Below are 27,978 nucleotides of genomic sequence, written 5' to 3'. Positions count from 1 at the left end.
CCAAATGTTCTTCTCTGGTTTTCTTTCATAAAGCACGTTTTGCTGTATAAATAAAGCATGATCTGTATTAGACAAACTAGACATGCACTTTACACCACTTGGTGGCGAAAATGAGCCGGATGAGCGGCTTGCCAACCGCAGCTTCAACCAAAGAAGGAGAAATCGAAGAAAAGTTATGAACAAGGAAGAAGAAGACGGAGGCCTCCTGGAAATTTAATGATCGCGACCATTGGCGCTGATGTTGGCGCTTATTGCCAAGCGAGGAGGTAGAACAAGCATTTTAAATCTAATATGTAATGTGATACCCTATGCTGAATGTCTGGTTGGTTGTGCAGCAGTGGGCTGTGATTGGCTTCAGCTAGCTGCTGAGATGCTAACTGGCCGCAAGCGATGGAGGAGCTGTGTTTGTTGTTTTTTATCATTAGCGCTAATAAACAGACATAACATCTCTGAAATAATCAAAAGCACTTTGTATCTTATCGGCAAGGTCGAACAGAAAACCAAACGTGATATAAATAAGTGTTAGTTTGACAATGAGCTTCACATGACCAGGGTTCCCACGCCCCCTGGAAAACCTGGGAAATGGTTGACTACATCATTTTACACAGGGAAAATGAGAGAAAAAAAAGTCAAATGTCCTGAAAAAACATCAACATCAGCTACCAGAGCTCTATTTGACTATTTCAGACCCCGCTAAAGATGGCAGGATTTCTTTTCCAAAGAAATGCCGAGCGACAAGAGACTTTTAGTTGATGAGTGTTTCCAGTATTGGACCAAGAGCATTAGTCTTTAAATCAGAATTCTGGAGGTGAAAGAGCAATAAACATAGACAATCATGTACAAAAACTGTCGGAAAAACACTTCTCCAAAGCATGAATGGGATAGGGGATGTATTATGGCGTGATGACATTTCTGTCATCCTGTAGTAGCTGAAAATGATTTGGTGAGGAGGAGTGGGGTCCCTGATGAAGCTCTGTGTGTTTCTGTGTCTTCTCTGCAGGTTGTGAGGAGCAGCTGCCTCAGTGTTGGGGTCATGATGACTGAAAAACGCAGCACCAAACCAAACCTACTGACTAAAGTATAATGCTGGGACATAGTGACACTGTCATACATTGACCATAGTTAACAGACATGCCGTGGTGCCTAAACACCAAGCGGAAATATATTTTGTAACAATACTGTCACACAGCAGCAGCAGCAGCAAAAGCCAAAGCTCATTAGTGTTGTTGTTTTATTTAACAGTGAACTGTTTTCCTCAGAGCATAAAGCGAGCTGTTTTCCTCTAGTAACCATGGTAGATAATAGGTATGCCACAGCGCTGGTCATCGGCTCAGTCCTGAGCCTGTTGGCCACCGTGTACCTGTCCGTCGCCGTGGGGACCCAGCAGTGGTACCAGTACAACAGTCCACCGGTCAAACGTAAGGGCATCAACGCCTCCAACCTCAGAGAGGAGTTCATCAATGCAGAGTTTGATGAGAAGATCTCCAGCAGCACCATGTTCCTGCTGAACGGCACGCTGGGCCTGTGGTGGAGGTGCATCCTGGTGCCCAGCCAGTCGCACTGGTTTGCAGAGCCAGGTATTACAAGCTCTTGTTGTACCCACTTTTTGTACCCCTTTTCCCACCACATTTCATTTGAAATGATAAATCAGATGATATTAGACATCTTACTAAATATACCAGGTTGAATTTGAATTTGAAAAGTCACTTTGGCTTTAATGTGATGTTGTGATTGCTATTTTTTTCCTCAATTTTCTGACATTTTGTTGACTAAACCGTTCATTAATCAAACATGCAACAGTAAAAAATAATACCTTGTATACTATAGCTTTTTTATGATATATAAGATGGAACAGGAATAAGATTTAACATTTGTCACCTGCCTGGTCATGTGACAGACCATATGCAAATACCGTCACCGACGTCTGTTGTTTGATGTCTGATGAAGGGCAAGTCGTCCTAAACGTTGCATGCACCCATACTTCTTGTGTGCAGACTTTATTTTTGATCTTTTGTACCTGTCTTTTGTCCAGCACCCAGCAGTCAGTTTTTGGGATGTGTGTGCTGTCTCCACATTTGTTAATTGGTTACTATCACCTAACGAATGAAACCTATGGAGAAAACGTTTGACTCAGCATCCTGTAATACTGATTTCTTATAGATCCAATTAGACTGAGTTGATAATAATAATGTGATTTGTGTTGTCTGTCTTTAGATCCAAAGATGGAGACCCGTTGTGTGAGCTTCACGCTTCCTCAGCAGTTTATTCCAAAATACAAATACTCTGGAAACGACAGCAGTGAGGAAGATCTGCTGAGAACATGTAAGTTTACCCTGTTGAGGTTGGGTTATGATTTATCATGTCTCACTATATGCACCAGGCTTAAGCATCTGTTTTTTTGTTTGTTTGTTTAACCTGGAATAATGTTTTTGCACTTATCCTGTTGTTGTTGTCATTTTGTGCAGATCTCTGGAGATGTCAGTTTCTCCTGCCCCTGGTGTCGCTGGCCTTGGTTTTTCTCAGTGGCCTTGTCGGGGTCTGTGCCTGCCTGTGCCGCAGCTTCACCCCCACCTTGGGTGTGGGGGTGCTTCATCTTCTAGCAGGTGAGAGAAACGCTGCGTATTACAAACCCAATAACACACACTGGGTCTCATTCATGAAACGTGAGCAGCACGGATTTGTGTGCAGCGGAAATTTACGTGGATTTCTGCATTCATCAATCTTTTAGTATCTTTCGTAGTTACTCACAAAATCTACACCTGCTCCTGACTGTGTATAGCGCTTGTGTAAATGTAGGAATGCACAGAAATATTGCCTGTCACTGTTAGAAATTACAATTTTAATTCGTATTACTCTCTCTCATGTTCAAAATACGCCGATGCCTTTGAAACACGTGATTTAAACATGACAAACGATTAGAAATAAAGAGAAAGAGAGAGGCGTTTTAGGGATTGGACACGCACAAACACGTCAAGGCTCCATCTGATGATGATAATGATGAACTGATATGCGATGCAAAGTCTGTGTTGCTACACGTTAGTACACATTCACTGGACGCACACTTCATCCTGCGCAGTTCGCACTGGTTTGGATGGAGCTGTGACAGACGGCTGGTGCATCTGTAACAATATAACCTGCCTATATAACTTCATGTGTTGATACAACCATGCTCCTCTACAGCTGAGGCTGCTGCTGGCTGCTGTAGTTTTGTAGTTGTGTGTATTTTTTTCCCCATGTTTCATATCAAACTATTCTGGCTTTACTTCTTAAACGGTTCTTTAAACCAAGGATACTTAATTTACTACATCTGTTACTTCCCTCCACGCCTTTGATTTACCTGTCCCAGTCACACCGCTACCATCAGAAGAGAATTAAATATTTTTTCTGGACTCCACTTCACCCAAAATGACTTCGATCCCCGATCTCTCGTTTCTCTCTCTCTCCCTCTTTCCTTGTCTGCGTCATGGCCGCAGGTGAACAGGATGCACCTACCTCCTAATATGGTGGTCATGTTCTCCTTATATGGCTATTCATGGGCAGAGATCTATGCTAATTGCTGATCACCGGGGGCGTGCTGTCAATTTACGATGGGTGGGCATTCATGATCTTACACACGTGCCTATGATCAATCAAATCTGAGATTCCTGCACCGTTCATGAATCCAGAGTAGAGTTTTAGTAGCGTGTGCAAATCTACACACAGATTCATGAACGTTTCAGCCGTTTGCAGCTGTTAGAAACACTTAACAAAGGACGACATGTGGAAAGAGCTAGTTAATTTTGAATTTTGATATCATATCCCTGCTTTTTTAATATGTGCTAAACTTCAACCTAAATTCAGCCTGGTGTCTGATGATCAGATGTGATGATGACTTAGTTTTTTACTTGAACAAAAATCCCCAAAAGGTTGATCTGATGTTAAACTGTCACAGGAAGAGATGATGTAATAAAGTAATTGGTTGGCAAACAATCATAACGCATCTCACTCTGTCCGCCAACGTCATGTCCACACCTCTACATTTTAGTTTTAATGTGAAACTGTTGTGCTGTTTTCACCGCCTTGTCCAGGCTTTAAACGCAGACTTTTAGAAACGCCGCTGTCCCCAGGTTAAATTTAAAGCCTCCAGAGTTGCGTTACATGGCTACCTTATGAAGCAATGACTTTAACACCTCCTGCTGCTCTCTGATTGGTTCTTATCTTGCCATGTAGTGCCTCTGTTTTCTCTCTGGTTAATGGTTAAATTTCACAGATATCATGTCAGACTTGATGGACTGCCTCTGCTATGATAAATGAAACCCTGCTGTATATTGAATGAAACTAGAAAAAGCATTTCCAAGAATGGAAATGGTGTGAATGCTGAAAGCAGCTGAACGCTGTTGCAGAATTAGCAAATAGTGCAAGCAGTGACTGATCACCATACAAATGTTTGACCGAGGTAGGAATCAAACCCACAACCTCATGGTCAGTAGACTTTCATTGTGCCTCTAGGCCACAGTGTACACACAGTTTCAAAGACTGTTGTCTGTTGATGAGCTGCACTCTGTCTCACTCTGAAGTTAACGAGCCCAAAGCTGTAGTTCCAGTGCAAATACATCTTAGTGCAGTGGTATAAACAAGAAACATTTTAACACAAACCAAGATTGAAAGAGGTAAAGAGAATAGGTGGGGGCGCATATGCATTATCAAGTTTGATCATGTGACCAGACCAAGTGGTATTGGTTAAAGTTCAAAGTGGCTGACACACTAACAAGACTGCTCAGGTGGGATTTGAACCTGTGACCTCGTGGTTGGATGGCAGGAACCTTATCCTCTAGGCCATTCCAACACTTCCGATGAAGTAGAGGTTGAGACTTTGATGAATGTGAGATTTTTCAATGATGCTTAAAAAAGCATTATCTACAAATCAGAATTTGAATGAAGTCTCTAGCAGGAATCGAACCCACAACCTCATGATCACTAAACCTTTACTCTACCGCTTCGCCACAGAGAGCACAGACATAAGCATGTTGCCATTGTAATGTGATGATGTGCTGCAAACGGTGGCAGAAGCAATTAATGCGTCTCTTAACGAACACCTGTAACCAATTGAGGGTGGGGGAGGGGAGCAGAATTCAACATCACATAACAAGATTGCTCAGCCTGGATTCGAACAAGTGACCTGGGGTTGGCAAGCGGCTACCTTACCAAGTGGACTACAGACAGAGTTGTGGAGAAGTTACAAAGTTGAGCTCCTTCTCCTGCTGCTGTGAAAAAAATGCATTGGGCTGAATGAGAGCAGAGAGCTCCCTGGCTGCATTTAAAAAATATTTTAAATTATTATCTAAGTCTCTTTGCATTTTTGACCAGAATTTTAGCCAGAAGACAAGTGTGGCTACAAAACTGGAGAAAATAATTTGTCTAGAGTTTAATTTGCAGAAAAAGTTTAATATTTTAAAAAGTATAAATAGTTAAAAAGAGAAAAGTAATGCCGATAAAGTTCAAAAAAAGCTGCACGTTTTGATATATGAATTGTTGAAATCGCACAAAGTATGAAGGACTAGTTTAAAACCGTAAAAAGGCGGAAGAAAATGGCCGAACAGAAGAACAATAGTGTGAATGCTTTCAGCATTCACACTAATTAGATTTATGTAGCCCAGTGCAGCTGGAAACTTCTTGGAGCCAGAATCCAGCTGAAGTTTAGACTCTGGTATGTGTGATGTTTGGACCCAACCTGACGCCTCGTATTAATTCATGCGTTTCTGCCTCTACCCATCAGGTCTCTGCTCTCTGGGAACTGTCTGCTGTTTCTTGGCAGGGGTGGATTTGCTCCACCAGTATGCAAAACCCCCAGACGGGGTGGAGGGCTCGCTGGGCTGGTCCCTCTACCTCGCCCTCATCTCCTTCCCTCTGCAGATGATGGCAGCCGCCTTGTTCCTGTGGGCGGCCAGGAGTCACCGCAAGAACTACACCCGCGTGATGGCTTACCGGGTCGCATAAAGGAGGAAGAGACGACTCCAACAACAGTGTGCAGTACTTTAAAACAGCCTCCTGGCCTGAGGACTTCATTACATGTCTTTTGTCTTATGAAAGGAGGTGAACTGAACTAAGTAACTCCTCCTCTGTTACAATACTTTAGATAGGAAAAAAGCAATTTCATGAAATCACAAACTCAAGGCCAGAATAAAATAAAAAAACAGATTGCAGCTAATCATCATAAGTGCTCATAAACAGTTAATATGTTAACTGTCTTATCTCACCTTTTGTTTTAGCCTCTCTAATCGAAGCTCTATTTTGCCCAAAGCATGTTCTTAATATATTTTAATGCCAAGATGTTGGGGATCATTTGTTATTTCAGGTTTACCTCTGTTTCTGTGCATTATTTATTTGCCTTTTTTTCAGATGCCATTGTTTCTAAAGCTGCTCACCACATTGCCCTTAAATCAGTTAATGAACACGCACCCATTACATCACGAATAACACACATGCAGTCATCTAAGTCAGGATATCTTTACTCTAGTGCATGAACAATATTACACTAGGCTATATATTTTAATTTTGGATGTTTTCTTTTAGTTCTGTTTTAATTTTGCCTTATCTTTAATATCGAGCTTTCGCTGTGCATGCCTTTTTAAAATGACATTTCCATCATCTGTGGTAGTTGTTCATTTCTATCTGTGGTATGTGTTGACTAAATGTCACGTCCTAAAAATGTAACCACTCATCTTCCACTGTGGCCCTTGTTTATAGATGTAATATATAGTTCATTTGGTTATTAAAAAGACTGAAGTAATTTGATGCCAGTCAAGCAAACCCATTACCACTTAGTAACATCTAAATGAAGGAAAGCTTCAGCCCCAAGTTATATCACTGCTGTTTAACATTTGTGGTGATGGAGTTTTGCTGTTAAAAATACTGCTGATTGTTGATCAACAGTTCGGTGTGTGTTTCTGTAGAGCTCACAAGTTATAGGGTTTGAATCGGTTAAAGCATTGTTTGTTGTCTAAGTTAAAGAAACTTTGAGTAACAATTGAATTTGCAAAATCTTCCGAACCCTCCTGAATCGACATGTTTATACTTACAACATTAGTGTGGACAGTGAATTTTACTACTTTGTGTGTGTGTGTGTGTGTGTGTGTGTGTGTGTCAAATTACAATATTAGTCATTAAACCAGCGCCAGAATACAGACTGTGATGTTTTTGTATCACAATGTTTTTCACTTTACACATCTGATGTGTATACACTCTGGATTTTGTAAATGATTTTATGTATTCTGAAGCACACTATTAATAAATTTGGCATATGCACACTTGTGTGGTTTTGTTTTGTTCTGTTTATAAAAAGAAGTGTGAAAAAAGGAAAGAAAAATGGAGATGTGTAGAGATCCAAGTCAAGTCAAGACAGTTATTTAATGTGATCCATGTCCTATTTCTTCAAACATGGTGTTTGCATTTTTGCATTTTCACAGTGAGAAAATCAATGTCATTAATAGTTCAAAGTAATTTTTTTTCTTTAAAAAAAAGAGGAGGATTGTAACTGCTCCACCAGCTGTCAGTTAAGTCAAGTATATGATCTAAAAAATCTCATGTTAAACTTCATTTTAAGCCTCACAGAGGCAGTACTGTTAAAAAGCTGCTGTATTGCATTGAATTAGGAGGTAATCACATTGTGTCCAGCACCTGCAGGATATCTAAACTTCAGTGCATATTTATGTGCCATTTGTGTATTGCTTAATTAATCATTATTAAAAACATTATTATGCAAGCACTACGCATATTCTATATGAGATTGTAATTAAAAATTGCCACAGTACATGTTGGTCTCCTATCTCTCTACTCTGTCTTCACACTAACAGACGGGAAGGTCAGAGTGATCTTTCGAGCTAAATGAAAAGCAATCTTCTTCTCGTAGTAGGCACATTCATTGACAAAGAAGGGGTAGAGTTCTTCTCCCTCGTGCTTCACCGTCTCCCCAGAAAATGACAGGAATATGGGGTCACCTGGCTGGAGAAGTTTGAAGTCATTATCCTGGAGGCAGACAGAAAGAGAGAATAACAGGTGAGTCATCGTGCAGCAGGAGCAGCTTTTTCATGCAAATGTGGCATTTAAAGTTTCCCAAATTAGATTCCTTTCTCTGTAGATTTATGGGAGCACATTAAATGAGCAAATGGAACTGTTAGTAGTAGGCCTATTAGTTTTAACATACAAATAGGTTCAACATATGTTTTTTTTCTTGCCAATAGTTAACTGAGAGGCCTTTGATTAATATAAAATGTTTGGTGTCATCATTACTCTCATCTCACTCTTCACAAGCCAATAAGCTTGTTACCTGAAACTGTGTAATTAAGTGCAGGCCTACATCTTTCCCAGATGTAGCCTACTGTACCTGTAGCTGGGGGTGAATGGCAGCAATCATTTCACTGGTTGTAGGATCCCTTGGGTAGTCGACACTGCTCTTATGAGTGTATGCTTCAACCTCACCTCCTTCAAAAGTACCTCCTGTTGGCAAAGGACAGTAGTTATGCTGGTACTTATGCAAACAATTTCACTCATCACTTGTAGTGTCTTTTCATGTAGATAATTGTGGTTTACATTGGCCCGATTTTGAGATACTTAAGGTTTAATCTGGATATCCAAAGTCTCACTAAAGATATTTCATAAGCTGCTTGATTATTATTGTCTCCATAGATAACATAAAGGCAAATGAGCATTTAATTTATAAAGCAGGATATAGGCTATGTAGTAACATAATAACCATACTTTGCTGATCTGAAAAAAAAAGGAATAATCTAGAAGCCAGGACAGCGAAAGCTTGGTCGACACGAGTCTTGAACTTGGTTTTTATGTCTGTGTGTATAGTATGTTTCTTACCAGAATTAAACAGCTGAATCCATTCTGTTGTGAGATCCACCGCCTCTTTCACCATGTTGAAGATATCAGCTCTTAGCACACCGTTGGGTTGAGGCCCCGCCTCAATTGCTGCACAGAACAAGACAAATCAAAAAATCTATTGATTTATTGCTCAATTTAATAATAAAAAAGTCTTAATTTTATGCACCTGCTCAAATATATACACCCTTACCAAAGCCGTGTTTGCCCAGTGACTCCAATGAGTAGGCCTCAGAGATGGGTATATCCATCTGGATTGCTCTCACAGGTGCAGAGGTCATCTTACTCTGCAGAGCAAAGATAACAACTATTCACAGCATGAAACGCTTCAATACAACCCGATAGCCTATTCTTTAACATGTAATACATACACACAGACAGTGTGAACTGCAGGTTGTCCAAAGAGCCAGATTATTGACCTTAAACAGGCCATAAACTGGTGTTCCAACAACATAAACAATGCATTTAAAAGTGTGACAAGCTCATCTTAAACAGTAGGAAATAAAAATGTCCACACAGTTTGTCCCTTTGGTCCCATTAGGTCTTAAATGTGTCCCTCAAAACATGTAAAAAGCCTTTTTGCCATTTATAATTTCATTGTGGAGCTAGGCCTCAGAGACCATGTTTCACCATCTCTGTGTTCAGGATTTAAAACTAAAACTACAGTAGGGCCGCGTGACGCAACGCGACCCTAGCACAAACCCGCTCCGTTCTGGGTATAAATACATTCAGCCAACTGCTGGCATCTGTGGTGGTTCCCACCAGGAGAGACCAGTGGTCTTAAAACACTTATTTATTTTTGTTTTCCCCTTTAATGACTACTTTGTTGTGCTTAACTACCCTCAGCTGAACTGCAAATTAGCGAATGCTGGCATACTAAGGACAACACGGTTAACATGACCTCCTGTCAACATTATTTAGGCTAACACCTATGATGGATGTGTAGCCTACTGCTGGGTAGCAGATGTCTCTTTACAGTTTGAAGGTTCCTCAAAAAACATTTTTTGTGTCTATGCAAAAAATGATCATGAGGTTGAAACTCTCAACGTCAGTAAAAATATTCAGAATGACAAATCGTTCTTACAAGGAGGAAAAGGTACTTTCCAATAGCCTCAATAAAATGTGTTATGAAACTTAACACAAGAAATACATCATTGGACTTTGAATTCTTTATGCTCTGTGGTTATTGTATTAAATACTACTAGCCAAAAAGATACAGCAAAATGTATCCATCTGTCTGTGAATGAGTTAAGTTTGTACCTGTATGTATTTGAAAATATGAAGGGTGATCCAGTCTAAGGAGTAAAAGATGAGGCACAGGCCCATGTTGGCAGTGGTGTTGTGGAGGTCACAGAACAGATCCACGGCCTCTTCACTTCCTTTTGGCCCAAACTGAGCATTCAGCTCATGGGCTCGCCTCAACTCATACGGTGTTGAATCTGTGACGGGGGCACTGGAAGCCAGAAGATGCAGTCAGGAGTAGTTTTCACATGAAAGCACTGAGAGGCACAGATCAGTTCTCATAAAAAGTTTTTATGTAACTTACCTCAGCAAGGCGTCAGTAAAACAGCGGTTGAGATCCGTTTCTGTGTATCTTTTGCAAGCGTCCACAGCAGGTGGGTTTGCCAGGACAGTGGTGATGGAGACAGATCCAACCTTTCCCACCTCCTGCTTCTGCATCTCTCTCACCAGATACACCCCTGTCATCTCATTTCCATGGGTGCCACCGCAAAAAACTGCACGGGACAGTGGCGGGAAAGAGACGTGCTCCATCTGCCAGCAGGGATAAAGAGAGACTGTTGTGTTCTTCCACTTCTACTTATGGTGCATTTCACCTTAAGAAAGCCAGCAAGTCAGCCAGAACCTGTCCAACATGTTATACTAGTTATATGTTGGCAGACAAAGGTAATATGTGACTTGTTGACATTAAGTTCTGATCGCGAACTGGGGTTAAAAGTGCAGATGTTGTGCTGGATGAAGGTCAGTGAGTTACTTATTTCAGTCTTGGACACATTAGAGGAGTTTCCAGATTTGTTTATCTTTGAAATTATGTTTTTGTTTAACTAAATTTCAAATTTATAATATGAATTTAAAAAATTACAACTTATGGTGCGTTCATTACAACTCAGAGGTCGTTTTTTTCCCGACTTCCGAGTTGTCTTGAACGCAACATAAAATGTAGGTAAACTAGTTTGACGAAATCGGGAAATAATTAATTGTCTTGGCCTGGCAATAGGAGAGTGTCTGTTGAAGTTAATTTTATACTGCTTTGCTTCATGAGGGGGTGTTGTCCCTGAGACAACAGCAGAAACAGGCCAAACAGTAAAACTGACAGGTATTTATTAATACAGTTCAAACACAGCTCAGGGTTTAAGTGTCCAGAAAACAAGTTAATATGACAATGTTTGACAGAACTGGGACCTTTAGTGTGTTGCACCATCATAATACGATACTGACTTACAACTGTCTTTCTTTTCCTGGATTTTGCCACTGAATGTTTCAGCTACACCTCTCTGTTTCTGGTTCAGACAAAATCCTTTCAAAGTTCAAAAGGTTATCCAAGTTACATAGTTTTTTGTAACATTGAAACAGTTACCGTTGGCTCTGTCAGTTCTGTAGCCTATTTAATGGGAAATTGTGGATTTATCTATTATTTTATATAGTTTTGGTCACCAGTCTGGCTGCTGCACTACTCAGATATAGGAACTCCTGCACACTGTCAGCATTAAGTCTGATTTAACAGACAGACAGTGCGTGCAAAATTGTCATTCTTTTGTGTCATTACATTCTTGTACAGACCTGTGTACTAGGTGAACATTGCTCTCAGTTCCACATACTAACTAACTAACCCTCTCAAGACATGCTGAGTGTTTATGAGTTGCATAGGAGCAAAGTGCTGCACTGCTCAAGTTAAATGTTCAGCACAGCAAAGACAAAAACCATGAGTCTTACATGCAAACGACAACATTTTCACAGACTACAAGTAAGACACAACACTACAGGATGTGGTCTTACCTTTCTGTCCAAACTCAGCCCTGCTCTGCAGGCGCTGAACTGAAACAACCTTTGAACTTAGACGGAAGCCCAGTAATGCAGTATTTCATAACCTGCAAACACAGCACAACCCAAGCTACTTTCCAATCACAAACCTTTCACTTGCACAGGGTTGAATTAATCCAAAAGTCCAAACAGATGCAGACTGCCTCGTTTTACAGCTGGTCCTCCTCCTCGTCTGTGTTTCTTTTTCTTTCCTGTGTGGGCCCTCCTCGATCTGTTTCTTCAGATCAGATTTCAAGCAGTTAAACATTATGTGATGTAACAGGAACTCACACTATGTTATTTTCTACTGAACCAGCAGGAGCTGCTCTCAGTGCTCTGTGGTCTGTGGTGCAAATATGATGTACCACAATAACATGTGTGCTGTGTTATGCTGCTTCACTTTGTCCAAACAAGGACCTTCACTGACAGATACAGCTTGTTCTTAACAGCTGTACTGCAACACTGGGATAATGCCCAAGAATGTGTATAATTGAATACTTAGATCATACTTATATTTAGGTGTAATATAACTTCTAATCAACTTTACATCCTCTAGATTCTTTCACATCTACAGGACAATACAGTTTTGTCAGCAGTAACGCACATTTAGCCTACATTTACTTTGGTTTTGCATCTTTGTCTCAGATTCACATATGTTGTACACAGTCCATAGCAAAGGAAACATTTACAGTTTATATCCTGTCTTGGTGCTCGACCCTGTTCTTCTACATACGTATATCAGTGTGTTTTCACCACGACTCATTACAGTGATTTGCCCCATTCATCTCTCATCTGATTCCGTGCTGTCAAGGGTTCAATATTTCATAAAACAAACAAACAAAAAAACTAGAAAAACCCAGAAAGCAATTAAGTCCTAACAAATAATTTAAAGTCATGTTGCAGAACTTTAAAGTTTTTCCTGTGTCTCATATGACCTTTATGTCCCGCTGGAGGGATCTCAGGCCGTAGGTTTGGAGTTACTAATCTATGAAATCTTCAAATGTTAATTACCTCCCATTTTTCATGTCTTTCCCCTTCACATTCGCTCTCCAGTTTCTGCCATCTCTCTTTCTCTCTGTCTGTCTCTCTCTCTCACTCACTCTCTCTTTCTGAAGAAGTCCTAAACTCCATTTAGACATGTAATCCTGTCGGATTAGTCACTTCATCATAAGCTGCTTCCTCGCTCTCCCTCTCTCTCTCATTCATTCTCCTTCACTCAGTTCACTTCAATTCATTTTCACTTCACTGTGAACTGCAAAGATACAAGACAGAGGAAACAGAAGTCTTTGTTCAGTGTAGTATATTTTGATGTTGATGCTGATGAAAAGATGACCACTCTGACACGTCTTCTTTGTAGATGGTAAAAAAGAGTTTATTACAAAAAAGATATAGTGTCAAAAAGCCAATTCTTTGAGAAGCCTCTGTAGCCAATATGAGACCTCTGTCTCTTGGCCAAACGTTTTCTAAAACTCCACCTTTCTAAACAAAGGATGTAGCTGGCCAGGATGGTCATAAACTGAGACAATACCTAACATGTCCAAATTACCCTCTGGTATTTAACATCTTGACCAGGCAGTTAACCTTTAGGCTAACGTAAACATAGATGAAGCAAACCAAATAAAGGTGTAGCTCTCGCTCTTTGTTAACCTTTGACCTCTTGATACATGACCTTTAACTAATCATAATGTATTTTTCTTAGAATGAAGATTATAGTCCGAAACACAAACCAAACAAAATGTTACAATTCTTTTCCTTCATTTTTTGAAACTCCGTCAAAGATCTCTGTGTCTGCATTTACTGTAACAGTTTATTTCTGCCTGTAAACAGACTTTGTTAAATGAATCATGGTAGTCATACAAACGCAACAATAAATGAAAGAATTAGATTGCTGACCAATGGTTTCCTGGGTTCATAGTTGTATTTCACTGTGGATAATGTTGATTTAGATGTTATGTCGCTGGTTGACAGTATATATGTCAGTGTATCTTAGATTTGATTAATTGGTCATTTTTTATCGATGGAGATGGCAGAACTGTTATTGCATGGGAATAGCACAAGAGTGTGTTTCTTTGTGTGGATGTTACTTTGGCTTTACTGATCTGCCTGTCAATGATGCTGTTGAGCTCGCTGTTCTGGTGTCGGTTGTGTCTTTCCATGTCAAGTACTATGCTGAAACACCAACTGCCCGCTTGGGGACAATAAAGATAACTTTGAACTTGAACTTGAACCTGAATGCTGTCTTTGCAGTAGGCTACTAATGGGAAATATAAACTTTGCATATCACTATCACAATGACTGTCTGATGTGATAGTAGTGACTAGAAACCATGTAATGGGAATCAGGTTGTCATAATGTATTTATAGCTCACATGATAAAAATAGAGTCAGCTCTGACTCCACTGAGCTCAGATATCACATAGACAAATATCAGTAATATGTAGAGCCCTGTGTGATTTAATCATCCTAATTATTCACTTTTCTTTTTATAAAAAATAGACATTGTTGACAAGTTCAACGCTGACATGTTTTTAGCTAATTTATTGTCAGTTCTCTCAGATCTGATCCATCTCACCACCACTGGGAGGCGTCAAAGAGGCATTACTATTCCTGCTATGCTGTATGGATGTGAAGTATGCAGAGTAGTTTGAGGTATGTTAAAAAAAAAATCCACTGTGATTTGTTGGTTGTTGTTTTTTTAAATTTCTTTTCTTTTTGAAAATCACTTATGCCTCTTAAGTTAAACCATTTGTTACGTAAAGCAGGTGAAAAATAAATCAATTTTCATTTACTGCTGATTATCTTTGCAGAGCCACTAGTACACAGGGTTTCATGCCAGTGTGTGTGGAGCCTCACTGGAGAGAAGTTTGTTCACATGCAACAATAAAACCTTGGCAATGTGAAGTATTTGCTGTTTAGACACATTTCAGAGAACAAATGTAATGCAGATGGAAAAATGTGGGATAAAATCTTAACAGTCACAGCGTATGTCATTTTACAGTAAGAACAAGGAAAATATTTTCTATCTGTTCATATGTTAATGACAGGGGTGGACATTAACAAAGCATAAGTTTCATGTATCCCTACTTTGTCATTACTATTATTTATTTATTTTTAGTCCAATAAAGACAGGTGTTGTGTTTTTTGTCTCCATTACATCTCTATGATGGACTTCACAAGTTGTTAAAATGCTAAACCACTGATCTGACAAGAAATACTTTCTCATTTTGTCTGCACTACAGTGCAGTGGAATGACAATAAACTTGATTTGATTTGATTTTGAATCAAAGCTTTCAGTCTGATGACTCAATTTTCTTTTATTTTGAAAAATGTGATAGGAGAAGTGTGCATGACAATGGTCTCTTTTGTTGATTCACTAGTATTTTCTGGCTATAGACTCCTTATTCTGCAGGTTCTACACTTAGTTAGTGTGTTTGTAGGTTGTTTAGCTTCTGTAAATATGAAACAATGCATTAATATTTGAATATTTAAATCAACCACTCCAATAATTTAACTCCAGTAAAAACCTAATTGAACAGCTTTCACTTGTATTGGAGGATTAACACATTGACTCAGGTGATGGCGTTGTGTACTTGTCCTTCTTGGGTTAATGGTCTTATTAATTAACAACATAGAGTGATTTACTTTTCTCCACTGGATTGTGTTGACCTGACTGCACTGCTTTATCAAAGACCTCTAATCAGTCAATATCACTGTTATTTGCTTTACACAGATTAAAACTTCATCCTATTAGACACAGATCAGACACCTGCTGTGTATAAAAATCCCACTTGAATTATTCATACAAAACACAGGAAAAATAACTTCACCTATTAGCTTGTGACCTTTTTAGCATGCAGGACAGGGTGTGTTTAGAAGTGGTTCGAACCGTGACATTTGAGAAAGGGAGTGGCCCAAACGGAGGTGACCTCTGGGTAATGAGGTCTTGCTGGGAGGAAACAGACTTTCTGACCTTCCTGTGGTCTCTGTGGCAGTGTTAGCTCGTCAGTGTTTGTGTGCTCTTGGGGATGACCCAATAAACTCAGAATCTAATATACACGCATGCAGGATATGTTTCCTTTGTTTTCAGATAAACTGTATCATGCAGCTGATAGGAACAAAACACAGCTGCTGCACAAACCAGCAACACACTGAGGCGGATTCTTTCACTGGCTGCAGCGTGTATCTACCTGATCCAGGATCTCTGCGGTGGTGATTTGTCTAAAGTATTTAACCTTAGGGGACCCAGGCTGATGTTGGTGCATGTTTTCTGACTTTATATGCATTTGTTTTTTTTGTTTTTACACTGCCTTTATGTGGATGCATGTTAATAAAATATGAAAACTGAGAAATCTTTACAAAATATGATTCTGAAACTCTCAGTGTTGCAAAGCATTGTTTAGCACACAGATGTGGCAGATTAAAATCAGTAAAATCAAGGGCATTTTCATTTTTTCTAAAGTTTTCTCATTGTATTTCTACTTGAGAAACTTAGCAAATAAAGCATATTCAGTGTATTCACCTCTGGATACAGAGACTCCAAAGGTAAAATTAGCTGAGAAGAAAAACCAGAGAATGTTTTGTCTGTGTAGCATTTTGAAAGACAGCAACATGATCTTTGGTATTTTATTAGTGTTTTTGAATTTCTGGTCAACCGTTGTCTTTCTCGCGTTATGCACAGGAAAAGACGTGTTTTACCTCACGACTTTGGAAGGGAGGGGAAGGAGGAGCAGTGAGTCTCAAACAAGGGCTGACAACCTGAAGGAACTCCCAAGGCGTGGCTTAGAAGTGTAGCTATTGTACCACAAAGATAAAATCTGGTCGTTCAATGGAAGGAATCTAATCAAGAACAGGAAGTGTCAGACGGAGAAGACACATGCTTTTGCATTGGTGTTGCTTTTCCATGTGGAGAGTCCTGAAAACAGAAATTGTGCTGAGGACAGACATGGATGTGTTTTAATGTTAGCAACCTCCTGTTTTACCAAACCTTTTGACATTTTTTTTTTACCAATGTTGTGTCCCTGAGTAGTAAAAACAAGTCAGCGTTCTTCATTGGCCCATGCTTCACTCTTACACAGAGTTTGAGTCAAATTGGTGCTTTATCTTTTTGATAGTCTTATGCGGAAGAAAACAAACAGAAAAACAAACGTCTCCAACAATATTGTCCAACAACTGTGGTCCAGTTGAGGGTTAAACCACACGTGGGTCTAGGGTGCGACTTGCCACGGTTGACTCAATGCAAAGACGAAATACAGATTTACTTCACTGCAGAGAGTGTTTTATTAGCCCCCTTGCTGGCATAAGTGAACCGAATATTCACCACTGTTATTTGCACATGTATGACCTAAACCTCAGCGGCATTCACTATGGGAGGCAGTTATTCCTCACCTACATTGGCTTATGTGTGACCGCAGCCTATAGCTACTGCCAGGCACGACATGGAAGTGTTGTCATTGTTTTTGTAATTACGTAGAGTTTCGCTGGGGGTCGACAGAAGTTACACACAACAGCTTTAATATTTATGGATTTAGTCTGAACCTCTTTAACTGTGGAGCATGAAGAGACATTTAGAAAACAGTGAGCCAAAGACTGCTCCTTATGTCCAACATTAATGGCCTTGATCTGTGTCACTGAGCTTATGGTTACATAATATACACAAACCTGCATAAAATCCAGAAGCTTTAAGCTTTCCACTCCATGCCACTGCTATTAAGGATTAACTGTATCACACTCGGGCTGACCCAAGGCTCCAGACAGCACTAATGCAGATGGACATGATAGTTTGACATCTCAGCTGGAAAAGAGTTATGAAGGCGGACTCAGATGACAGACTCTCATGGACTGATGCACAATACACACCTGTTGAGTTGGATGAAATGTGATTACAGCTGTTTTAAATGATAAACTTGCATGATCTGGATGAATTTGTTCTGTAATAGCAACAATAACTTCACCTGATCAGTGATTGTATCAGGTTAGAGGGGAAACATCAGATTTTCTTCTCTTCTTCTCTGCCTCTGTGGGAGTGATGGCAGGGAGTGGCCGCATCATGACCACTCTGTCTCACTGGTCACATGTTAACACTCTTGCGCGTATGGTGCGCCATCAGAGGTGCCAAAGTGATTTATGTCGCCCTCCGGCAGCGGGCTCTCACAGACCCGGCTCAGGAGACTTGAGGAATGGCCTCTGAACGGGTTGGGTCCAATTCAACCCGAAACCTGACCAACCAGTTCGTGCAGCCGTCGTGGCGCATCGCGCTCTGGTCCGTGGCTTACAGCACCGTGCTGGCCGTGGCCGTCTTCGGCAACCTGATCGTGATATGGATCATTCTGGCGCACAAACGGATGAGGACCGTGACCAACTATTTCCTGCTGAACTTGGCTTTCTCTGACGTGTCGATGGCCGCGTTCAACACGCTCATCAACTTCATCTACGCGGCTCACGGAGAGTGGTACTTCGGAGAGGGCTACTGCAGGTTTCACAACTTCTTCCCTGTCACCGCTGTGTTCGCCAGCATCTACTCCATGACCGCGATAGCCATCGACAGGTGTGGATGCGTGGGTGGGGGAGTTGATTGAAAGTGTGCAATAATAATTTACCTAAAAGCAAAATACAATAAAATAGTTGATTCTAGTTGAAGAATTAAAAAAAGCGGGTACATTTATCTTACTTATTTAGGACATTTGATAGTTAAAGGGCTGTGAATGAAACCATGGGTTAAAATGAATTAAAATTTGTGGCATATTTTTAAAGCATTATTTACATTCCCTTATAAATAAAATAAATAAATGTGTAAATATATTGACCTTAATTATTTCGTGTTAAATTTAAGTTTTAATTTTTTTTTTTAAATAATCAAATATTCTGCTGCATCACTATGGGCAGTTAATGTCACTTATTATTATCAACCACAATTTGTCTATAGCAGCCTTACCTGTGTCACATCTTACTTGGAAATAGAATAGTATTTTTTTTTCCAGTGCTGTTATTTCAAAATATGAAGTATTCCTAACATTTTATTGAATGTGTCTTTTAACAGTACTGACAATATATAAATAGTCACAGTGACCCATTCTGCAAATTACCCACTGAGATAATGGCTATGTCTCTAAACTCCCATGCTCATGTTACAGGTCTTGAATTAAATTTAAGATTCAGAAACAGATATTTTTTATGATGTCAGGGCAGGTTTTGATTCTCATCTCGACAGTGACCTCTGTCCTGTAGGTACATGGCCATCATCCACCCTCTGAAGCCTCGTCTCTCGGGTAAAGCCACCACAGGAGTGATCGTCTGCATCTGGAGTCTGGCCGTAGTTCTGGCCTTTCCACTCTGCTACTTCTCCACCACTAAAACTCTGCCTCGCAGGACTGTCTGCTATGTGGCCTGGCCGCGCATGGCTGACGACCCCTTCATGTGAGACAACACCCTTTGCACCACCTCCTTTTATTGTCTTCTTTTTTTTTATCATAGCCACCATGGCAAAGCTGCAGCATGGCTGTAATCTTGTAATCTTATATTTTCATTCCTCTGTGCATCATTTGATTACATTTGTCCCTACCTTTTTTTCTTGTGTTTATTCTAAAACATATGGCGATCTGTTTCTTCACTTTCTCAGGTATCATATCATAGTGACAGTTCTGGTCTACCTACTGCCTTTAGTCGTGATGGGCATCACTTACGCCATCGTAGGTGTGACGCTGTGGGGAGGAGAGATTCCAGGAGACTCATCTGATAACTATCAGGGTCAGCTCCGGGCTAAAAGGAAGGTATAATAAACACCACATTAATCTCAGTCTTTGGAGTAGAAGCATGGAGATAGATCATGCACATGTGTACATAAGGCTTGGCTGCAGATATTTAGTACGACTCAGTTTCATGGTACACCTGGCAGATCCAATAAAAATATTGCACTTATAGTCTACAAATTTGTCAAACAACAGCCTTTGCTGATGGGACTGAGTCACCTACAGTTGCAACAAAACATATAGGGCATATCAAGGACTGAGGTTTAAACTACTTTCTTGGAAAGCATCTTCCCAATGAAAAAGAAAAAGAAAACACAAAAAAGATTCTAACTGACTTATTCACAAACATTGTTCAAATAAGTGGTGGTGGTAAGAAAGAAGAATAAGACCTTGACATTTCATCTTAGAAAAAACACCTAAATGGATTTACTTATTATTATTATATTATATTCTCCTAGCAGCAGTGACAATGGTCCACAACAATAATAGGGCTCCGTGTGTTGAGAAGGACATCTGCTGTTTGGGGAGGAGGCAGAACACATTGCACACGCAACTAAATACAGTGTGACTGTCAGTGTAACAAACAGTGTGGGCGACTTACAGCTGAGATTAATAAAAATGTGTCATGCAGAGCTGCAGAGCACATTGTGTCAGTGCTGCGCAGGGATTTGACTTTCTTTTGTAGTTCCAATGAATTCTATATTATTCCATAACCACACACATAACAACCGTAACAGTGCAAGTTAACCGTTTCTGCAGCCTAGAGAACAAGAAAAGCATGGAGAGGCACTTGTTTTACTGTAGTTTGGCCTCATCACCCAGACGACACAGCCTCTGCTCAGGGTCGAGTTAAACAGGGATTAAGGGCATCACAGCTGGCATGACAAGCATTTATGGAGACAGCTCTGCAGTGTCACAGAATACAATTCATCAGTAAATTCATCAAATACTGATACTGCAGATTATTCCTGTAGAAATTATTCAATGACAACGGAGTTCATGGATGACCTCTTAATTTAATCTCAATTAAACTCATATTTATCTCGTAAACTGAGAGCGGTGACGGAAGCTAAAAATATAAAACTAACTTGAGAATAGATTTTCACTCAGACTTAGATAGCACGCGCACACACGCACACACACGCGCACACACATGCACACACATACATTCAGTAGGCAGAACTAGAGAAAACAACAGGTGCAGGTCTGTCATTTACAATCTTTTCGAGTGCCTGATAGAAAAAAAATCATCAGAGGCTCAGATTGCTGGCAAAATTGAGCCAAGGGAGATCAAAGAGATTTATAAATATCAGGAAACAAAGCTGCAAGACAATGTCAGGTTTGATTCAAAGGCCGACGATGACGAGATTTCATCTGGACTGGAGATAAGAGCAGGTCGCTCTCCTCACAGACTCACCCATGAGCTGCTGATGATACAATAGCTCTGCATTGTGCCGCGACACACTAATGAGTTCTGTGGCCCCTCTTCTGTCCTACCTAGACCCTCATGGGCCTGGTGTGTCATCACCGACCTTTTCCTCTCTTCATACAGCAGCCATTCTCCTTGAATAGAGATGTCATCACGATCACAATGAAAGGAAATAACAAACTCGCTACTTCAGGAGTTGCCCTGGCTTCAAAACGTCACAACAAAATCACAGCCGCGGTATAAAGTCAGTATAGTGGGGGGATGGGGGGCGTGTCCAGTATTAATTCCCGTAAATGTTTCTTGTTAATTTTTGGAGATTGTTGTATGTCTTTATTCTGAGGCTTCTTAGAAAGACAAATAAATATGTCTCCAATTTTTTTTCTGTTGGATTTAGTGCTATTAATTGTCACTTAGCAATAATAATTTACCTAAAAACAAAATAAAATGAGTTGATTTAAATTTAGTTGAAGAATTAAAAAAAGTGGGCAAATTTATTTTATTTATCTGAGTTGAAAAACTGCACTAATTACACTAACAATGGTTCTGTTGTATTCAAGTACCATCATTGTGTGACAGTGAGCTACAACATCAGGATCTCAGCCATGTTTAAATACACTATATTTACCCCTGTGCTTTTATTGTGTCATGTCACCATTTTATTTTTCATATCACTAAACCTATTTGAGTGTTTCCCTGCTGATGACTTTTGTATTTCTCTCTTTTCTCCTGCAGGTGGTGAAGATGATGATCATCGTAGTGGTGACCTTTGCCCTCTGTTGGCTTCCGTACCATGTCTACTTCATCGTGACGGGTCTTAACAAGCCCTTGAGCAGGTGGAAGTACATCCAGCAGGTTTACCTGTCAGTGCTGTGGCTGGCCATGAGCTCCACCATGTACAACCCCATTATCTACTGCTGCCTCAACAGCAGGTGGGTACATAACACACACACAACCCAAAAACACATGCATGTGAAGACGACAGCATATTTACACATTTGACTTGCAGGTTCCGCGCTGGTTTCAAGCTGGTTTTCCGCTGGTGTCCCTTTGTGAGCATCTCGAGCTACGATGAGCTACAGCTCCAAAATACAAGGCTTCGACCGGGGCACCAGAGCAGCATGTGCACCCTCTCACGAGTCGACACCAGCATCCTCAGCAAAGACAAGAGCATGTGTTCGCGTGGAAACAGGTCAAGACTCAGCTCTGAGGCCAATAATAAAGACATTTAGTTGTCTCCACTGGACACACATGGCTACATTGTTCTGCCCATGATGGAGGAGGGGAATATAACTTTTAACATGCCTTTTTTTATGTTGAAAAATGCATTTATTTTGTTTATTCATTTGTTTTAAATTATACAATGCTGCTGCTCATGAATATGAAATCTTAACTTGTTCTTATGTGTAGACTCATTTGTGTAAATAGACAAAGGGATGTGAGGCCATCAAAGATCCATCACATGTTATATATTCATATGTGGATTGGTAATAACATTATTTTTACAGGAAAGTTTTAAGTGTTTCATTATCATATTTGTTGTGAATAGCCTACTGTATTTTACTAATGGGATATTACATGCATGATGTACTGTATTTTATTTATTTTGATTATGATCTTTTGAAAACTATGCTTTGATAAAACATTACTAATGGTATAAACCAAAAGGATTTCAATGCCTGGATGATTTATATGTTTCCGATATATATTTTTATTTTATTTTATTTTTTCTAAATTACTTTTGTCATACAAAGGTCTCTGATTAAACATTGTGTCTAAGAAACCTCCTGTGACATAGTAACGCACTGAGCTCAGACATCTCATTCACTATTATTATTTACTAAGCTGCTTTTGAAATCACATTTGTTAAATGTTACTCAGTGCACTATTATATAATATAGTAGTGTATGTATTTGATTAAATGCTGTATTTACTGCAGGCATCATCAGACCAGTACTCAATGGATTGCTGCTAGCAGTGTTTCCCCATGCATCAATTAATCATGTACTTTTTGTGGTTAAGTTACTCCTTTCTGTATGTGTGATTTTGTTTTGTACTGTGGATGTACAGGATGTGCTATACTATTCAGATATTTCATGCAGATTCTAAATCACATTGGTGTTTTACTGTTGTGATATGGTGTGAAAATGCTATTAAAAAGAAATGGTCTCTGTGAACAACATTTTTCTTACATTCTTATTTGTTATAACAGTGATGTCAAATCAGAAAATATATATGTGTGCCATTCTGTTAGACATGTCATGGACCAGACCAACAACATGTTATATTGGTACTGTGGGACAGTGGCGTGCACAGGGGGGGGGGGGGGGGGGGGCGTTGAAAAACGCGTGCTAAAGTGCCCCCTGGGAGCCAAAACGCGCGTTAAAGTGCCCTCTTGGAAGCCAAAACACGTGCTAAAGTGTCCCCCTGGGAGCCAAAACGCGCGTTAAAGTGCCCTCTTGGAAGCCAAAACACGTGCTAAAGTGTCCTCATGGGGGCCAAAACGTGTGTTAAAGTGCCCTCTAGGAGCCAAAACGCGTGCTTAAGTGCCCGCTAGGAGCCAAAACGTGTGCTAAAGTGCCCTCATGGTAGCCAAAACGTGTGCTAAAGTGCCCTCATGGTAGCCAAAACGTGTGCTTAAGTGCCCTCTTGGGAGCCAAAACGTGTGCTAAAGTGCCCTCATGGTAGCCAAAACGTGTGCTAAAGTGCCCTCTAGGAGCCAAAACACATGTTAAAGTGCCCTCTTGGAAGCCAAAACACATGTTTAAGTGCCCTTGGAAGCCAAAACGTGTGCTAAAGTGCCCTCTTGGGAGCCAAAACACGTGTTAAAACAGGCCACATCGACGTTTTTTAGTCTTAAGGTATTGATATTATAAAACAGGCCAAATCAACGTTAAAAAAGGCCAAGTTTCTTTCGCCGCCGACCTGTGGTCACCGGCCAAACGCACCATGTCGCTACAGTCTCACTCTTGTCATTTTCTGAAACTTGGCAGCCCTGAAAGTGCCCTCTAGGAGCCACATCTAGGAGCCAAAACATGTGCTAAAGTGGCCTCTTGGGAGCTAAAACACGTGTTAAAGTGCCCTCAGGGAAGCCAAAATGCGTGCTAAAGTGCCCTCTTCAGTGGCGAGGACGCGCTATTAGGTGCCCTTTTTTTTCCTTTTCGCCCCTGCCCTTCAAAAAGTCTGTGCACGCCACTGCTGTGGGACCTACTAAATAATGTGAAAGCTGATTGAGTTGTAGCTGTTTCCCTCAACCTGGCACGTCGCAACAGGAAGAGGTGCTCAAAGATCAGTCCTGGAACATGTAGCTGTGTAAAAAAGCAGGAAGCAAGACAATGGCGGTTCAACCTGTTTATTTGTTCATGTGTTTCTTTTTCCTTGTCTTTGGGCATGGTGTCTTCATTATTACAGGATAGAGGGGAGAGACTGGAAATTCAGGGTGAGAGACATGCAGCAAAGGGCCACAGTTTGGAGCTGAACCCATGTCCGCTGTTTGGTTAGGAAAGAGCTTACACCATTATGCTCTTTACTGGGTTGGCCACTGGGATGCCTATTATGTAAAGTATTTCTAAAGCTCAATTCTCTCCAAAACTCTCTTAAGGCTGATATTATCAGCCGAAATTTCCATAGGCACCATGTAGCAACCATAAATGCAACATAAACACTTCCCATCGGGCTGGGGACTTCCCTCCCATGAGTTACTTTAGAAATATTGATATGAGTAAATGTGACAGTGTTTAAAATAATGTAGTAGAAGTAATTAAAAACACAATGGCATACGTACATTTGCAACCACCTTATACAGTAGAAACTTACAGCAGATGAACTAGCAGAGATTATAGAATAGCAGTTGTTCCATTATTCAAGCTGTAAAAACAAAGCATTTCCTCTCCATTTTAGTGACTCTCAACTGTCTGAGCAGCCTGAGAGAACTGTTTTTGCTTAGCAGTTCAAGACAAAAAGAGATAAAGCCACAAGCACCAACACAAGCCACTGGCTGGAAACATTGGCATGAGACCTGCAGAGAGAGAGAAACCAAAAGAAGGCAGCAATCAATATATTGTATCATCAAAACATCTTGAAGTTCCTGAAAATCAAATTTCTCAGTGTGGTCCCACAGAAAGACGTTAGTTTCTCATGAGATATTTTCTGTGTGTTTTGTTATTTCACTGATTGTTTCTATGAATCATGTCAAGCTGGTTTAATTGGAAACATCAGTCCAAGTTCTGCCTCTAAAATATGAGTTAGCTGAATTTTTATAATCCAAAAACCAGCCAAGTTGAGACAACGGACCAGTGTTTAGGATTTAAGGGAATCTGTTGACAGAACTGGAATATGAAATATAGTATAATGTGGAATATTGAAAATAACAACAGGTGTGGGTTCATTTAGAGGGGCATTATCTATTTCTCAGGAAATAATGTGCAGTTCTTCATTTAAAAAAAACCCTGATGTATTTATGGTGGCAACATCTATGAGTTTGTATGAATAACATGTAACAGGCCTCAGCAGCATTTAGGATTGCTCAAGCAGTGTTCAATGAAATACGCATCTAATACAATTGTCATAACATCACGTTTTGAACCAGCCCTAGTATGTTTTTTCCAAGAGGTGGCAGTGCACCTGAATGCACCGTGAGGAGCATGAGGTGACAGCTGAATTCAATGAACAGACTGTTTTTCAGACATTCAGTGTGAAGAGGAGGCTGCTGTGCTGCGCTGTGTTGGGCAGAAGAGGACCCCCCCCCACTCACCCCCCGCACCTTTTAACTCTTATTCTTAAGAAGAATGTGTAATGCCGATGTCATAATTTCATCCAAGAGGTCATAAAACCACACAGCTGCACAGTTGCACAATATATGGACGTAAAGTGTTGAAAGTTGATGACAAGGTAGTTTGGCCTCGGCAGAGGTAGACACTCTCCTGGGTGACAGGCTGGTTCACTGATGATGAAATGTTCTTACCAACGCTTTGTCAGTCTCAGCTAATCAAACCCCGCACACAAAGGCATGAGGTCACGGGGCTGGTACGAGATATGACTCAGGACTGATTAAACACCTATATGCATTAATGAGTTTTTAAAAAAAAAATACAGATAACTCTAAAACAAGCAAAAACAGACAATTATTCAAAGATAATGCTATCAAAGCCATGTTGAATTTGATGTGAAACATTTTTATACAACCTAAAAACAATTGATGTAAAGTGCAGTTTTATGTGGGTTTAATAGAAAACATGATAATCACAATTTAATATTTGCTATACCATAAAAATGTTAGATATGTCATTTAGAAATAATTTGTTTCATATATTATATTTATATTTCTTATACTTGTTTAGCAGCAATAAGCCTATTCTTTTTTTTGCTTATTCAGTAAGTACAACACACAAAGCAATATATCTAATTTGAGAAATTGTGTCTTACCGTGATAAGTAGCAGCCGTGATAACTCTTTACACCCGAATGTTTCAAAACAATCGCAGTGTACTCCCCATCATCTATGAGATCTTTACTCTCCACAGTGAACACCTCAGCTGGGGATAGCAACACATCGCTATGTTGTCTGGAGCATGTGTTGTCGGCTCTCAGATTGACAAAGAAGCATGAGGTTATGTTTAAAATGACTGAATCTTCTCCCAAAAGTTTTTTTGATTCATTATAGCTTTCCTCAGCCACCATGAATCTTCCGAGTCTCACTTCTGAGCCTGGTTTTGCGTCATAGTTATAATCTTCTGACCAACCATACACAGTCTTGCAGTTGTTTGGCTGCTTCTTCATGGAGCTCATGAGCAGGAAGTGAAGAGATTTGAAATTGAAGTCGTTTTCATAGGTGCTAACATTCACACCTTTTGTCTCCACTTGTTTGTTGAAGTTGTCTTGAAATTTTTGGTCACCTTTAACATACGTCCATAGTGCAATGATCTCTTTTTTTTTTCCTTCTGGCACCTGCTCTGAGCACTCGGTGCTTTTGTCCCATGCTGTCTTAAATTCCACGCTGTCATTTAGCTCTTTTAAGAGGACTGGATCAATAAGCTTCCTCTTGGCCTCTTCACTGCATGTATTGTACAGGTCATCAACAGCATCTGGGGCAGAGTCCAGTAGTTTTGTTTCCTGTGCAGCCAGCTTTAATGGATTATAGAAGAGAGGAGATGTTTTCTTTTCCCTAACACAACATCATACATTTGAATAGTGATTTACAAGAGGATTAATACTTACTCTGTAGAAGACAGCTGTGAAAATGATTGTGGCAAGAAGCATTTTTCTGGCGTCCAACATTTCAAATGATTCCTTCTTGTTTCTGGCTGATTCACACAGACCTCTGTAACAGAAACGAGCCCAAAGTGTGGCAGGACCTAACTTGACAGAAAGTTTTGTGATGCTATTCAGAGTTCAGGAATGGGATGGCCTGGTTTGGTGCCCGGATACTTTGTTTAGACAAGCTCTCAAACTTCTTTTATCAGTTTCCTCAGTTTCCACCCCCTCGGCCACCTCCCATCCACCCCTACGCACATACTGTAGCCTACTCTGAAACACACACACACACACATACATACACACACGAGATACAAAATTAATGTGACTGAAGTTTCTGCAGTGAGATGGAAAGCAGATGGTGAAAATGTTGAGAGGCACATACTTGAAGGAAGTAAAATTAATTTCTGTGAGGACTAAAAAGAAATCAAGTCACTAAACTAACTGATCAATCTCTGTCGAACACTTCTCTGGGAAGTCGGGAATTCATCTCAAGGACGAAGTTATCTGTTTCCTGTCAAAGGAAACGTCTCTCCAGTGGAGAGCCCCGATGTCTGCTAATTTGTTTCTCTAGACAGAGGTACAATTAGTGTAGTAGGCTGCTGATTGGCTGCTAATGATTTAAATCCCCACATTGTCTTTATTACTACTTT

General features: G+C 40.2%; 5 protein-coding genes across 7 annotated transcripts in view; 2 read left to right on the top strand and 3 right to left on the bottom strand.

Annotated features, from left to right (window-relative positions):
• The window catches only part of acsl1a (acyl-CoA synthetase long chain family member 1a), a 109,339-nt gene that overhangs the window by 31,707 nt on the left and 49,654 nt on the right, over positions 1 to 27,978 (bottom strand). The window lies entirely within an intron of this gene.
• cldnd1b (claudin domain containing 1b) lies at positions 129 to 7,251 on the top strand. Of its 2 annotated transcripts, XM_083972328.1 has the most exons (6): positions 129 to 266; positions 1,001 to 1,078; positions 1,287 to 1,577; positions 2,215 to 2,322; positions 2,466 to 2,603; positions 5,756 to 7,251. In XM_083972328.1, the coding sequence occupies exons 3-6, from the start codon at positions 1,292 to 1,294 to the stop codon at positions 5,974 to 5,976; spliced, it is 753 nt and encodes a 250-aa protein (XP_083828454.1). In that variant the 5' UTR covers positions 129 to 266; positions 1,001 to 1,078; positions 1,287 to 1,291; the 3' UTR covers positions 5,977 to 7,251. The 2 variants fall into 2 exon arrangements, with proteins under 2 accessions (XP_083828454.1, XP_083828453.1); XM_083972327.1 differs by having other exon boundaries at positions 1,001 to 1,577.
• Positions 7,394 to 12,130, bottom strand: LOC310987999 (N-acyl-aromatic-L-amino acid amidohydrolase (carboxylate-forming) B-like). 2 transcript variants are annotated; one of them, XM_083974478.1, is made up of 7 exons: positions 12,015 to 12,130; positions 10,412 to 10,638; positions 10,126 to 10,318; positions 9,059 to 9,152; positions 8,848 to 8,955; positions 8,363 to 8,475; positions 7,394 to 8,004 (listed from the first exon to the last, which is right to left on the bottom strand). In XM_083974478.1, exons 2-7 carry the CDS (start codon positions 10,636 to 10,638, stop codon positions 7,810 to 7,812), a joined length of 930 nt encoding a protein of 309 aa, XP_083830604.1. In that variant the 5' UTR covers positions 12,015 to 12,130; the 3' UTR covers positions 7,394 to 7,809. The 2 variants fall into 2 exon arrangements, with proteins under 2 accessions (XP_083830604.1, XP_083830605.1); XM_083974479.1 differs by lacking the exon at positions 12,015 to 12,130 and adding an exon at positions 11,881 to 11,924.
• tacr3l (tachykinin receptor 3-like) lies at positions 18,080 to 22,306 on the top strand (the record flags this gene model as incomplete). Its single annotated transcript, XM_083969469.1, has 5 exons — positions 18,080 to 18,447; positions 19,128 to 19,316; positions 19,519 to 19,669; positions 21,810 to 22,006; positions 22,084 to 22,306. The coding sequence occupies 5 exons, from the start codon at positions 18,080 to 18,082 to the stop codon at positions 22,304 to 22,306; spliced, it is 1,128 nt and encodes a 375-aa protein (XP_083825595.1).
• Positions 24,420 to 27,487, bottom strand: LOC310997509 (ecto-ADP-ribosyltransferase 5). The gene is made up of 3 exons (XM_083987224.1): positions 27,290 to 27,487; positions 26,499 to 27,196; positions 24,420 to 25,092 (listed from the first exon to the last, which is right to left on the bottom strand). The coding sequence occupies exons 1-3, from the start codon at positions 27,347 to 27,349 to the stop codon at positions 25,017 to 25,019; spliced, it is 834 nt and encodes a 277-aa protein (XP_083843350.1). The 5' UTR covers positions 27,350 to 27,487; the 3' UTR covers positions 24,420 to 25,016.

Source organism: Trachurus trachurus (assembly GCF_905171665.1).
Source record: "Trachurus trachurus genome assembly, chromosome: 1".
Taxonomy (NCBI): Eukaryota; Metazoa; Chordata; class Actinopteri; order Carangiformes; family Carangidae; genus Trachurus; species Trachurus trachurus.
The sequence above is the reverse complement of the archived record's forward strand: the minus strand, read 5'-3'. Positions and strand labels throughout refer to the sequence as shown.